This window comes from Zootoca vivipara, chromosome 2 (assembly GCF_965207765.1).
Source record: "Zootoca vivipara chromosome 2, rZooViv2.hap1.1, whole genome shotgun sequence".
Classification (NCBI taxonomy): Eukaryota; Metazoa; Chordata; class Lepidosauria; order Squamata; family Lacertidae; genus Zootoca; species Zootoca vivipara.
This window is the reverse complement of record NC_142584.1, coordinates 56,600,994-56,614,834: the sequence shown is the minus strand read 5'-3', so window position 1 is coordinate 56,614,834 and position 13,841 is coordinate 56,600,994. Positions and strand designations below refer to the sequence as shown.

General features: G+C 40.6%; 1 protein-coding gene across 1 annotated transcript in view; it reads left to right on the top strand.

Annotated features, from left to right (window-relative positions):
- Positions 1 to 8,972: 8,972 nt before the first annotated feature.
- TRPC7 (transient receptor potential cation channel subfamily C member 7) overlaps positions 8,973 to 13,841 on the top strand; it is a 96,078-nt gene continuing 91,209 nt past the window's right edge. The window contains exon 1 of the mRNA XM_060271662.2: positions 8,973 to 9,746. Within this exon, the coding sequence (XP_060127645.1) occupies positions 8,994 to 9,746 (753 nt within the window). The 5' untranslated portion in view covers positions 8,973 to 8,993. The remainder of the gene's footprint in view (positions 9,747 to 13,841) is intronic.

The window sequence follows — 13,841 nt, the reverse complement described above, 5'->3', positions numbered from 1 at the left end:
CCGACCGGAGTGACAAGCATGGAGCTCGCTGAGCCTGCCGTTCAACCTTGGACTTCAGACATCTAGAGGGGAAAGGATCCCACGCCTTGGATGATAAATGTAAGATGGGGGGGTGCTTTTGTATAAGGCATAGGGGATGCGTCCGTGCTGCTGTCGTTTTTTAAGGTGAAATGCAACTTGAATCAGTTTTTAATTATTCCCAGGGAAATATTTCCTCGTGCCTTCTAAAGTGCAAATTCTCTCTCTCTCATAAAGGAATCTTGTGAGCCCTTTGTCTGAATGAAACCTAACTTTGTGTAGATTAACAATGCAGATTTATTCTCCATAGAACACAAAAGGGTAATTTGACACTTCTTAGCGATGTCTGGTTGTTTCCCTGCTTCTTCAATGTGGGCTTTTACTTCTAAAATAAAATCAGTGCTAGGTACACTGGATAAGGAGAGATTATGTAGTGCTATCCATAACCTTCTTAGGGCTGGAGAAAAGTGCGGTTCTTATTTTAATTGTATTTCCTTCAAAGTTTTAGAAAAGGAAATTGTTAGTTAATTAATCTGATGTTGACTAGTAAAAACGGGTTTACAAAAGCATTTATCGTGAAGATTAAGGATATTTAGAGAGTCTGATATAATGCCAAAATTATGCTGCCATCTACTGGAAAAACATAATTCCTGTGACTATTATAAAAAAGTAAAATGTTTGAATAAACACTATTTGTACTCTGATAGTTTGCAAACTTGGAGGATTTTCAGGAAAAAATATATTTTCCAAGGCCAGTTTCACACAAAACTCAGTTTGTCTAGATTTAACATTACTTTCAGGAAGTCATACTATAGCAGCTTAATTAATATTGGTCACTGGGGGGGGGGAATTGTTAAGGAAGACAAGACTCTACATTTTCAACAAAAATAATATTCCCAGTAGCATAGATAATATTTTGCTATATGTTTAAATGAGTAGGTTAAATTATATTCTTTCTTATTCTTCTTTCTTATTCTTTCTTTCTTATTCTCAGTTCTAAATTTTAAAACAGGAATTTAATTTAATTTTTTTAAAAAAAATAGTAGATGGATAAGATATGAAATGACAGGAAAAAAATTTTTAAAAAATGATCCAGCTGAAATAATTTATCTTGGAATTTCTATATAAAGCTTGGATCTCAAATAGGATCTGAGCAAAACAAACTGAAATAAATGGGCAGCTATAACCTTCAGTGAAATGACGCAGAAATATTGGAAGAGTTACAATAGTTTGCATAGGAACAAGAATTGCTTGAACAATAGCTTCTGGATATTGCTATTTGTATAGCATTTCAGAATAACAACATACTGCTAAGTTGATACTACTATTTTTGTTAGTGGGGCTTATGCAGTACATGAATTCACCCACACTCTGGAAGTAACGGAATGTGCACAGTTACCGGTACAGAGTGCAAAGCACCTTATATGCTTACATGGTTATTCATGGCAAATTTTGAAGGCCAAACAGGAAAGTGCTGTTGACTCTGCACCTGCAACTCATTGGCATGATGATAACTTAATAGAAGTGTGTGAAAGGTTCAGTTCCAAATGATATCTCTTATAAAAAATCAAGGGAAAATGAAAGAGCACGTGAAAGTGATGTATAATAGTAGTCAGGATAGTTCTCAATTGATTCAATGTACAATGTGAATCCTAATCATATGGTTTTTGAAGGCTTCATGGTAAAGAGTGGAAGGCTTCAAAAGGGGGAAGGGGGCATGAAGAGTAGAAAGTTGCTCTCAAATAGTTTATGAGGAATAAGGCCAGGTGTAACACGAACAAGCTCGAAGATGTTTCTCAACTAGGGATGAAGCATGAAGTAAAACCTCAGTTATTCATTGTAGAAGGATGAGAATAAGTATCTGCCAGGCAAACTGTAGGTAGGCCATAAAAGGGGGAGGACTGAAATGAAATTAATGGGGTTTCTGATAGCAAGTACAACATTGATTAATTTGTGAATCTTATCTTATTTCCTATGTACATAGACTTTGGTGAAGATCCATCAGTGACATTTGTCCAAGGACTGATGAGTCCTGCAAAGTCAATGAATATGAAACAGCCACATGATTACTACTGGCTTTCTTCCAAAATTCCTGTGCTTTCATTGAAGGCATTGCCTTCACGACTGCAGAAGGCCCGAGCAAAATTATCATGATGTACTACTTTAAATAGACATATATGCCTATGCTCTTCATGATGGATAATTGCTAGACAAATGAAACAGGACGTACATTGTTCTGCAGGATTTACTGATAAGCTGACCCTAGGCCCAATTGCCAATATTTGTGTGCATGTCTGAAAGTACTTACACTGAATTGTATTCCTAGAAGCTATACAATATCGGAGGTACAAGAGTTAGAATGGCTGTTGTGACACTAGGAAGGTAATGGGCTTGAACAGCGATACATGAACATCCCCCCCCCATATTTCTACCTCCACACAGCTGTGTCCCTGGGATCTCTTGGAGCATACTCCATGAGGACCTATTTAATAGAACCTGAATGATATTTGACATTGTAGTGCAATGACAAGAGCTATGATACTTGTGTGCAAATTATACACTTTCAGTGAAGAAATAGGTACCAATGTGCTGCTTTTTGCTTTTGTGGATATGTAAGCTTCTTGGGTTCTGTCTGAAGCAGAGAAATGTAGAATTTACATTTTCACTCTCTTGCACATACATCAGCAGAAGGGACAACCTAGAAATGATTATTTTGTCCCACATGCACACAGGTTGTCCTACATGCTGGTCAATGCAATATCCCTTTTACTTCTCCACTCTTTTCTTTTTAAAAATAGTTGCACAGTGTCTCTGTTACACTCTCGGAAATGAAGATGGTGGCAGTAGCAGCAGGGGGCTGGTGGACTGATGGAGACAGCAGGGCAGGAGCAGCAGAGCTGAAAAAGTGGCACAGCATATTCCCTCCCCCCACCCCCACCCCAAAAGGGACCCTTGTATAGAGATGGGTTAACTTAGTCATGTTCAGTGTCACTGTCAGTGATCAGTGATGGAGATCTAATATACAACAAACCAATCTGGATCATGTGCTTTGGGTCTCTCTCAAAATCACATCATTTTGGCAACAACAAGCAGAAGGGGAAGATAAACCAACCCATATAAGCTGCTCTTGCTATCACCGTATTCTAAAATTATATTCTTGCAGTTTTAGTCCATGCTAAATGATGGTGAAAAAGGGAACCCTGGAGCTGCTTTGTGGCTAAACTGAATCCATAGGTGTTTTTTTAGAGTTCTTGAAGTGCAAACAAGTTTCATCAATAAAGAAATGACTGGACATCAGGTTGGACAACAAAAAAGAAAAATTATATACACTAGGCATGAAACTTTGCTTATGCATGATCAGATCTGGAACAAATATTTAGAATGAGTGGCATGTGGTGGAAACAAACACATGTCTGTTCAGAAGCAAGCCCTATTGAGTCCAACCAAGGAAGTATGTAGAGTCCCTGTTCATTTCCCTCTTTTATTTTCATTTAATATGCTTAGGGATAAGGACTGGCATAGCATCTATGATCTTACTTCATACTTATAATTGTTTTAGTATGCTATCAATTTGAAAACTACATTTACAAATTGCTAATTGATTTTTTAAAATTGAAGTTTTTAATCTGTAATATTTTAATGTATTTCGGTATTTGTTGGAAGCCGCCCAGAGTGGCGGGGGAGACCCAGCCAGATGGGCGGGGTATAAATAAACAAATAATAATAATAAGTTCATTCAGGTATAAAAAAATTATTGGGGGGATTATGCACATCCAAGTGTCATTGAAATCAGTTGGTCAAAGGCATGCATAATTTGGCACAATAGTGTAATCTATATATGTTACCTTTACATCTATGGATGTGGCTTCTCTGTAGGAGAATAGGAGATGAACATGAACACTCAGAATGGATTAACAGTCAATTCCTCTTCCCAGGGAACTCTGGGAATTGTAGTTCCGGGAGGGAAATAGGGTCTCCTCATAGCACTCTTAATAAACTACAACTCCCATGATTCTTAGGGGAAGCCATGACAATTTAAAGTGGTGTCATAGTGCTTTAAATGGATGGTGTGAATGTGGCCTCACTTAAGTCTTCAGTTTCAATGAGTCTATTCTTAGTAGAACTAATGCTGAATATAGCTCTATGCTCTCTTCACATAGAAGCTCCTCACTTGTGAATAACTTTGACCTAGGCAAAGCTAATCAAAAAAGTCAGATTATAATCAATGGACTTTATGTTCCTATGCAGCAAGGGAGATTCACACACATCTTGTGTGAAAGACTGTACATTCTGACTGCTATGCAGTCCTCACTGAACCTGAGAAATGGCACTGATGTTATTCTAGCAACAAAATATGACTAGAGCAGGATTGGGAGAGTACTGTTTATCACAATATTGTTCACCAGTGCCATCAAATGTCAATACACCAGTCCTAGAAAAGTACCTTGTCTTAATTGCTGTGTCTGATGAGATTGATCACTAACAGCCTTCATAAAATATGCAAATACAGTGTAATTTAAATGCAAAGCACCATTAAACAAAAATGTTAAGATAGGTGCAATCAAGTCACAATTAGGGGTTTTTTTTAAAAAAAAGAATGCATCATGCTCACTTTGTACATATGATTAGTTCCCAAACTAGGGCAGAGCAAGAACTGAAAAACAAAAAACATAATAGCATGTAGATCTCCTGTCACTGACTTTTCAGTTTGCCCTGTTAATCTCCAGTCATAATTCAAAGGCAACTCAAATATATTTTTAATAGAACATGAATTGATGGCCAAACATTATGCCTGGAAGTGTTCAAAGTTAAGATAATCATTTTCTTTTTGAAGACTCCCCCCCCCCTTTTAGCTAGAGCTAGAGCCATAATTCATTCATCTCTGTAGTTGGGCTACACTACATACTGTAATAGCATAAATCTTTGCATGTTTTCTTGGAGTCAGCAGGAAGTCCCATAGCATCCAATGGGATTTAATCACCTGTGTGTTCTGGTCAGGTTTTCAGCCTGAATGTTCAATTTCAATAACAATTTTGCTTGAATTATTTTAGCTTCATGTTGCCTTACCACACTAGGGCGAGCACAACAGATGTTTTGTATGGCAAATGCTTAGAAATGTAAGGAAGGACTGTAGAAAAATAAATAAATGTGGTAAATATTACAGCCATGTACCAGGCGTGTGGCACCGTGTGAGTGTATAAGCAGTGAAGTCAGAGAGAAAGGCAACGCATTAAGCACAAGCTGTAACAACATACATAATCTTCCGTATATACCTGCCAACGTGAGATGACATTTTATGCATTCCATGAAGTTGAGTCTGGTCCAAAAAGTTTTAGACCTTATTCTTATGATGAAGAAGTGGACCTTTTTTTATATACGATAAAGGCAATATTCATTTGTGGCTTGTCTTTTTACGGGGTCGCATGCTGGCTGTTAGTGAGGCAAAAGTCAGGAATAAGGCGAGGCCAAAACCAAAAATGGCTAGCTTCACCCCATTTCTCTCTCTCTCTCTCTCTCTCTCTCTCTCTCTCTCTCTCTCTCTCTCTCTCTCTCTCTGTGCCACCCCCTTCTCCATCTTTCTTCACACCCAGCAAAACGCCAGAGCGGGGGCAGGTTGGTTGTTCTTGACAGAGGTCTGAATTGAACACTTGCAGAGGGTTTTTGTAAGTAGGCTGGGGGCCTGAGGTTGCCCATCCATGATTTAATAAATATATTGGTCTTGAAGGTACCACAAGACTCTTGGTTGCAAGAGTAGCCAGTACAGCATGGTGCTGTCCCAACAATGGCAATGCTGCCATTTTCCTTGAGGTGCAACGGGGCAATGGTGAGGTCGAGTATGCCCAGGTGCACTGGGAGGCCAATCCAGCACTCTCACTACCTGGGCAGCTCCAACCCAACCATTGCCCTGCTCCCCTCCAGCTAAGTGTTCCCAGTCAGGAGAATGGCTCTGCTGCACTACTGCCCCATGCCTGCAGCCCTGCTTTTCTGCTTTAGTGTGCAGACATTGTGGGAATATAGCCTAATGTGCGATTTCTCCTTGTAGAGAGTAGGAAGCGATCAATAAGTAATACAAAACCAGGAAAGTGATCAGCAATTGCAAGATGGTGGACTTGGTCCTTGTTGACTTATTTTTTACCATAACTTTTGCTTGTCTGCTTTTCCCACTTCATTTCAATCAAACTTTTTCTCAGCTCCCATGAAAGTCACATATTGAAGAAATTACCCCTTTAACAGGATGGTTTCCATACATTTTGCTCTAGCAATCTCCTTGTTTGGGAGCATATGTAGGTTTCCCCCTAAGCTCTGGGGCTGTCATTTGCTTTCCTATGCCCAACAACCATAGCTTCCCACATGTCTGCAGCATGCAACCTTATTCAGGTCCTGGGTAAGCATGCAACCTTATTCAGGTCCTGGGTACCTTCTCATTGCAGCAGGTCCAGGAGGCCCTTGTCATTGCTGAAGTCTGGGCCCTTGGGTACATGTCCAGCCATGCTGGTTCTTGGCTCCAACTCTGTTCAAGTCCACACCTGGCCATTGTTTCATTAAAAGCTCACCACCACTATTACCCCTCATGATTCAGATGGTTAGGCCTCTTTTGAATCCGTTTGGCTTTGCTGTTCATCCTTTGCGATTTGGAAAGCTACTGAAATGTTCTAAAAAGCCAGTGCATCTGACAAGTAATTGGAACTGAGCCTCCCAAAGCTTTGGAAAAGCTAGCCATAAATATTGGCATTCAATTCTCAATGGGAAATGGCTGTGCTGATGGCAAAAATAAATTTCGCTACTATCAAATTCCTCCCTCCCTACCCCTCCCACCTCTGTTGACCTGGTTTAACAATAAATGTGATTATGGAAAGTAATTAATATGTCTGGACCCTTTGGGGTGGGTGCTGAGCACACCTTCTTGTTTGTACCTCTTTGACAATGTCTACAATGGACCATAAATTAGGCTTGCCATACGTCAGGAAAATTCCTGACATGTCCTGGTTTTGGGGTGTAAAAATGGTGTCAGGGCTAATTTTGCTGAATAGTCAAAATGTCAGGGAAAACCTGAATGTATGGTAATTGACTATTCTATCAGCTTCCAGGGAGCTGTGTGTCTGAAATAATCCCATAGCACAAGATAGATATTCTAAACCATCCTGGTTGTGGTTTGTTCTTGTTTTTTAAAAGAATTAAATTATATCAAGCTTTTAAAAGAAAATAATTCCCTTTTTCCTAGACATCAAACCTGTGATCCTATGGTCACAGGGAGGGCATCCCAGAGGCTGTAAGATCCCCTGACATGCTCCAGTAATTTAGGACAAAGTACTTCAGCCTCAGAGCTGGTTTGGTTTATTTCCCTTCCATTTGAATTAATCAGAGGGAAGGGGTGTGTGTGTGTGTGTGTGTGTGTGTGTGTGTGTGTGTGTGTGTGTGTTTAAAATAGAACAGGAGGTCTCAGTCTCACCCAACTTCATCTCTGCTCTACCACCATGGACCTAGCATGACACAGAAAAGAGGTAGCTCATTCATATTTGGTTCTCTACCCGCTTTCCTGTGCTAGATATAGGAAAAATAACAACTAAAATAATATAAAGCAGGTCTTTTCTCTCATTAGCAATATAATTTCACCTGATGATTACTATTGCAATTCCAGGATTCCACTGGAGCTACCTAGCCATTTATCATCTAAATCACACTTGAGCACTCAGTGAACACCTGCATTTTGATGCGATGTTTCAGAGATCCCTAGGGATTCTCCAGAAAGGAAATCTTCTTAATAGGTGACCTTTTGCAATCTTTGGTTTTAAATTGTGACATGAGATCTCAGCGGAGAATATACGTTCAGATGTAGGAATCTATTAGGGAGATTAATGACTTCAGAGAAGCGACGTGGCTTATATATTACTATTACAGTTTCAGTTTTCAAACGATATATTGTAAAACTGCTGAGAACCTGGAAAAGAATGTTGCCATAAATTATTGAATCTTGTGCCCTTCTTTCATCAGTACTTAATTGCCCCTGGAATGATTCCAAGTAGTATTGAATTACTGACCATATAATTTACTGTGTTGAATTCCACTTTCTGTGAGCCTTTGAAGGTGTCATCCAAAATCCAAACATTATTTTTGACTTTATTGAGCTCTGAATCCAAATCCCAAGTTTCTATGTAATTAAAGTGTGCTGTGATAGTAAAATTCTGCTTAAAAAGGAAAATCTCAGTGAAACAAACCCAGATATACACATGATCCTTTAACGGCCACTTCCTAACTGCAGCAACAATCAAATCTGTACTTCACCCTATAAGTATGACCAATATTCATTACAGGTCAGTATATTAAGATGCAGGTAAATCCTTTTAAAACATGTCATGTTGACAAGCATTTGTGTGCCTGCTTTAGATGAAACTTTATGATTTAAAATAATGGATACGATCCAGTTGAAGTTAAGCTCAAACTAGATTTCACTTTAATTGCATAGTTAGTAGTTGCAACATGGAATTATTATTTTTATTTTAAAGTTGGACAGGGTGGACCATTTTTCACAGGAACTGTAGTAACTGAGGAGGAGAGGTTTAACACAGCCTTCCTTAACTCTGCTCTCAAAAATCTTCCACCATCCCCCAGCAATTAACCTTAAATGAAATCTCCAATTGGTGCCAACTAAACTAATCCTACTTTCAGTCTCAGAAACCTTTAGGTTCCTTGGGTTTCACCCAGCTTAGAGTAGACCCACTGAAATGAATAGACCTGTTAGTTACGCTCATTAATTTCAAGGGGTTTATTCTGACTATGACAAACATGTGTTTCAATAGCAGAGCTAAGGACCTAAGACTTTCTGCTGAACCCTTTTATGGATATCACTGGGAAATAAAAGTCAGATCGAGCACAAGGTAATCAATAGATGGATAGACAGACAACATTTGCCTTTTAGAAACCCACTATATTCTGTTCTTTCCACCCAGGCTTGAAAAACCACATATCTGAAAATCATGCATCGACGGCACACCACCCTCCGGGAGAAAGGGAGGAGGCAGGCCACCCGAGGCCCAGCCTACATGTTCAATGAGAAGGGCACCAGCTTGACACCTGAGGAAGAGCGCTTCTTGGATTCAGCAGAATATGGGAACATCCCGGTGGTACGGAAAATGCTGGAGGAATCCAAAACTTTGAACTTCAACTGTGTTGATTACATGGGACAAAATGCTCTGCAGCTGGCAGTGGGCAATGAACACCTGGAAGTCACTGAACTTCTTCTGAAGAAGGAGAATCTGGCTCGCGTTGGGGATGCACTCTTGTTAGCCATCAGCAAAGGATATGTGCGCATTGTGGAAGCAATATTGAACCACCCGGCCTTTGCACAAGGACAGCGTCTCACTCTCAGCCCCCTTGAGCAAGAGCTACGAGACGACGATTTTTACGCTTATGATGAAGATGGAACGCGCTTTTCCCATGACATTACTCCTATCATACTTGCTGCTCATTGCCAGGAATATGAAATTGTTCATATATTGCTACTGAAAGGGGCACGGATAGAAAGGCCCCATGACTACTTCTGTAAGTGCAATGAATGCTTTGAGAAGCAAAGGAAAGATTCGTTCAGTCATTCGCGGTCGAGAATGAATGCCTACAAAGGATTAGCAAGTGCTGCTTATTTGGCTCTATCTAGTGAAGACCCTGTTCTTACCGCTTTAGAGCTAAGCAACGAACTGGCAAGACTAGCCAACATTGAGACAGAATTTAAGGTAATACAAGATGAAAATCTTTTCTCCCCTTCCAACTCTCTCTCTCTCTCTCTCACTCACACACACACACAACATAGAGTTTACAAAGAAAATGTAAGACCAAACTAAACTATATGTTAAATGTAAGTATGCGTTTAAAATATCCACATTTTGTTTTTCAAATTGCAGCCATGAGGTTGGGGGTGGATTAGGATCAGAACCACGGTGGGCAGTGGAGGGAAATGATCTGTTCTTCACGTGCTGAGAGCCCAGTGAAAATCCCTTCCCAAACAGCTCTTCATCCTTAGAAGAGAGCTGCTATTAAGGCCAAAGTGGCAAATTCAGAGGGGTGTAGGATGGTACCATGGAGGGAAAGGGTTAAAATTATTTTCATACATACATACATGCACACACACACATCTCTGATTGGGTCCCTGCAGCTTCTATCTGATAAAGAAAAGACATGACACCTTAAATGCATACACACATTAAAGGTGTCTCCTGTCTGACCATTTGAGAAAGCACATGTATCAGGGACTGGCAGGACTCCAAGGAATGTGTGGCAGAGGAAGCGGGGTCAAAGGCTGGTCCAGGGGAAGGGGGTAGTGATTTGTATGGTTTTGTTCCTCTTGAAAAGAAGCAGCTAGGGCTGGAGGAAAAGGAAGAGTCTGAGCAGTCAGGGACGGAAGAGGAGGTGTGGGACCCAAGGCAAAGGCTGGGGCTGGAGGACAGGGAAGAGTCGTAGCAGCGGGAGACAAGGGAAGAAGGGCAGGATGCACCAGAAGGGGATGAAGAAAAGGGGCCGGAGGGGTGGGGGTGGAATCCCATCCATCCCTTTCCCTGCTGTCCCCCAGGACCAGGTTGGGCTTAAAGAGGAAGGCTCAGCAGCAACTTCCATGCTGGTTGCTTGCCTGCATCCTGTCAGATGAGGATACTACTTGAGTTTGGACAGAGGCATGGTCCAGCTTGGAGCACAAGCCTGGGGAGGGGATGCCAACTATTTAGCTGTTGGAAGTGTGTGTGTTCTGTGCATCTTAAGAGCTACCATAAATGTGCGCTTTGTAAATAAAGAATTAAACTACCAGCTATTTGTCCTCCCTGGGCTCAGCGAGCTCAGGATAACGTTCTAGAAGTTGTTATAAAGGAATCTTATTTCAGTCTAGATCATATTATGATGGTTTTACAGTATGAATGAAAGAAACATGAATCAATTTGATTTGGGTCACTCATTTAGCAATGATCACCAGAATGTGGAAACGAGAACCCTTCTTGGTTCTGCTTGGCAGGTTGTTAGAATTTGTGGATGTTTCCATTCCGTGCCAGCTTTGCCTACACTTAAAATCATGGCTCTGTTCCATCCTATAATTTTGGCCAACGGATGAGGCCTGTGCATTTCAAAATGTAAATGAAACAAATATCCCCCCATCCCTATTGTTGTTGTTGTTGCTTAGTCATTTAGTCATGTCCGACTCTTCGTGACCCCATGGACCAGAGCATGCCAGGCACTCCTGTCTTGCACTGCCACCCGCAGTTTGGTCAAACTCATGTTGGTAGCTTCGAGAACACTGTCCAATCATCTCGTCCTCTGTCATCCCTTTCTCCTTGTGCCCTCAATCTTTCCCAGCATTAAGGTATTTTCCATGGAGTCTTCTCTTCTCATGAGGTGTCCAAAGTATTGGAGCCTCAGCTTCAGGATCTGTCCTTCCAGTGAGCACACGAGGCAGTGATCCATGAAGGAGCCATCCCTATTAGAACCCAACATATTTTTACATTAGAACAAAATCCTGAAAAACTAGTTTCAAACATAGTATCTCAAATCTTACTGGCATTATTCATGCTTCTGTTAAGAAGGGTAGAGTTCTAGCTATGGTTTCTCAGAGGGTGCTTGAAATGGTCACAGTCTGATGCTTAATCCGCATTGATTTATTATCCTGTTCCCCAATGTCTGTCTTTGGGAATGTAGCCGTTTCAGTTTCTGAAGTACCTTCCAAGCTCTTTATCAGTTTTCCTTTGGGTTCCTGGGAGACTGTGCACAGTCCAGGCCTTCTATTCAATGGATACATTGGCTCTGGTGAAACCTGGAGTCAGGTACCATCAATAGGTAGCCCTCTGTAGGTATCAGAAATCCTACAGTCATTGTGCTTACTACTCAGTTCCTTCACCCTCTTTTCCCTGCCACTGAAATCCACCTGCTGCCTTTAAACAAACAAACAAACAAAAAACCACTGACATGGTTCCTCTGCACATTAAGTCTTTGCAGAAGTTTTGGGGGGCCGGGAGAACAGCTCTGAAAAAGAAAAGAAAAAGCCCTTTCTTTTTCGAGTGTGTCAAGATGTCAGCACAGCTGATGGATTGGTTCCAAACTCTGTGACTTCAGTACCTGGGAGTTTGGAAGGAAGCGGGATAAAAAATGGTCCTGACCGCTGCTAGAGGCAAGAATCCATATGACAGCTGTACTGCCTTCATTTTGAAAAGGAAACCACCAAGTATCTAGAATTGTTGATTGCAGTAGGAATAGCATTTGCTTTGAATGCCCCCATATTTCTGTTAGCATGCCTCTGGCTGCCAGAGGTGTTTTAAAAAATAATAATCAATCCAGATAAGAAATGAGTTTCAGAAAATGTGTAATCATCAGAAACAGGGGTCTGAATTGCAAGGAATTCTGCAGTTATATGTGGTGGACATGTTGACTGCTGGTAGGGAAAATAACAGTAAAATATATTATGCAATAGACCTTCACCTCAAATTAGATATTGATTACCCAGCCATGTTTCTTCCAATGAGCATAGGTGTCAATCCCATCAATACTTAATTGAGAAATCAGTATTTGATACTGTGTAGGATTTCCAGCTAGAACTATGTCCATGAATACTATTGCTATTTATTTATAATTTATATATTATTAATACTATATTAACAATCAAATTATTAACAATTACTATATTTATTATTAATACTTTATTTGCTCATTATACATGATAAAGCTTTCCTCAGCCATCTCACCCCTTGCTTTTTCCTGCAAGACCAATTGCAGTCATTAACAGTCGTCAACAGGTTTACCACTCCTATCAGCCAATCACCCATTCCCACCACCCTTCTGAGTAATACCCCTCCCCACCCTCTAGCTATACATAAGGGTCTGGTGACTTCTGTTTCAGTGTATCTGAAGAAGTGTGCATGCACACGAAAGCTCATACCTATGACAAACTTAGTTGGTCTCTAAGGTGCTACTGGAAGGATTTATTTATTTTTTGTCTCAACTATGTCAGACCAACATGACTGCCTACCTGTAACTAACACCCCTAACAGATATCTCCTTGCTTCTTGAATTTTCATACCAGCTAGGACAGTTGTCTTGTATTTTTCCACTGCTGCAGTAACCTGCTAGTATAGCTGAAAGGCCTGGGGTATCTATGGACTTGGGATCCAATGGACCCAAAGTCTTCAGGGCATCTAGGATGGCCATGTATCCCAATTTACAGAGGGAAGCTTTCTAATTCAAAGGGCTATGGTTATTTTAAAATGCATCAGACAGATTTTAATGGTGTGTTTTTTTTAAAAAAAAACCATTAAAAAAGGGTAATGGTTATTTTAAAGCATCAGACAGAAGTGTCTTAATTTCTGTAAGTGAATTCTTCTTGAAGTCCTGATCAAACTCACAGCAAGACTGATTTAAGATCAAATAAACAATTTTCCAACCTAGCAGTTCGAAAGCACCTCAAAGTGCAAGTAGATAAATAGGTACCGCTCTGGCGGGAAGGTAAACGGTGTTTCCGTGTGCTGCTCTGGTTCGCCAGAAGCGGCTTAGTCATGCTGGCCACATGACCTGGAAGCTGTACGCCGGCTCCCTTGGCCAGTAAAGCGAGATGAGCGCTGCAACCCCAGAGTCGGTCACGACTGGACCTAATGGTCAGGGGTCCCTTTACCTTTAAACAATTTTAGAATGATATGGTGCACTTCCAATTGCAAGTTCAGAAAGTCAAGTAAACCTGTTCTCAAAGAAACCAAAGTTACAGTCCATGAAATGCAGTTCCTCCTACACATATCCCACTGAAATGAATTAAGTTTTGATTTAGGAGGGGTTGAACCCTAAATGTAACATTTAGAAATATATAA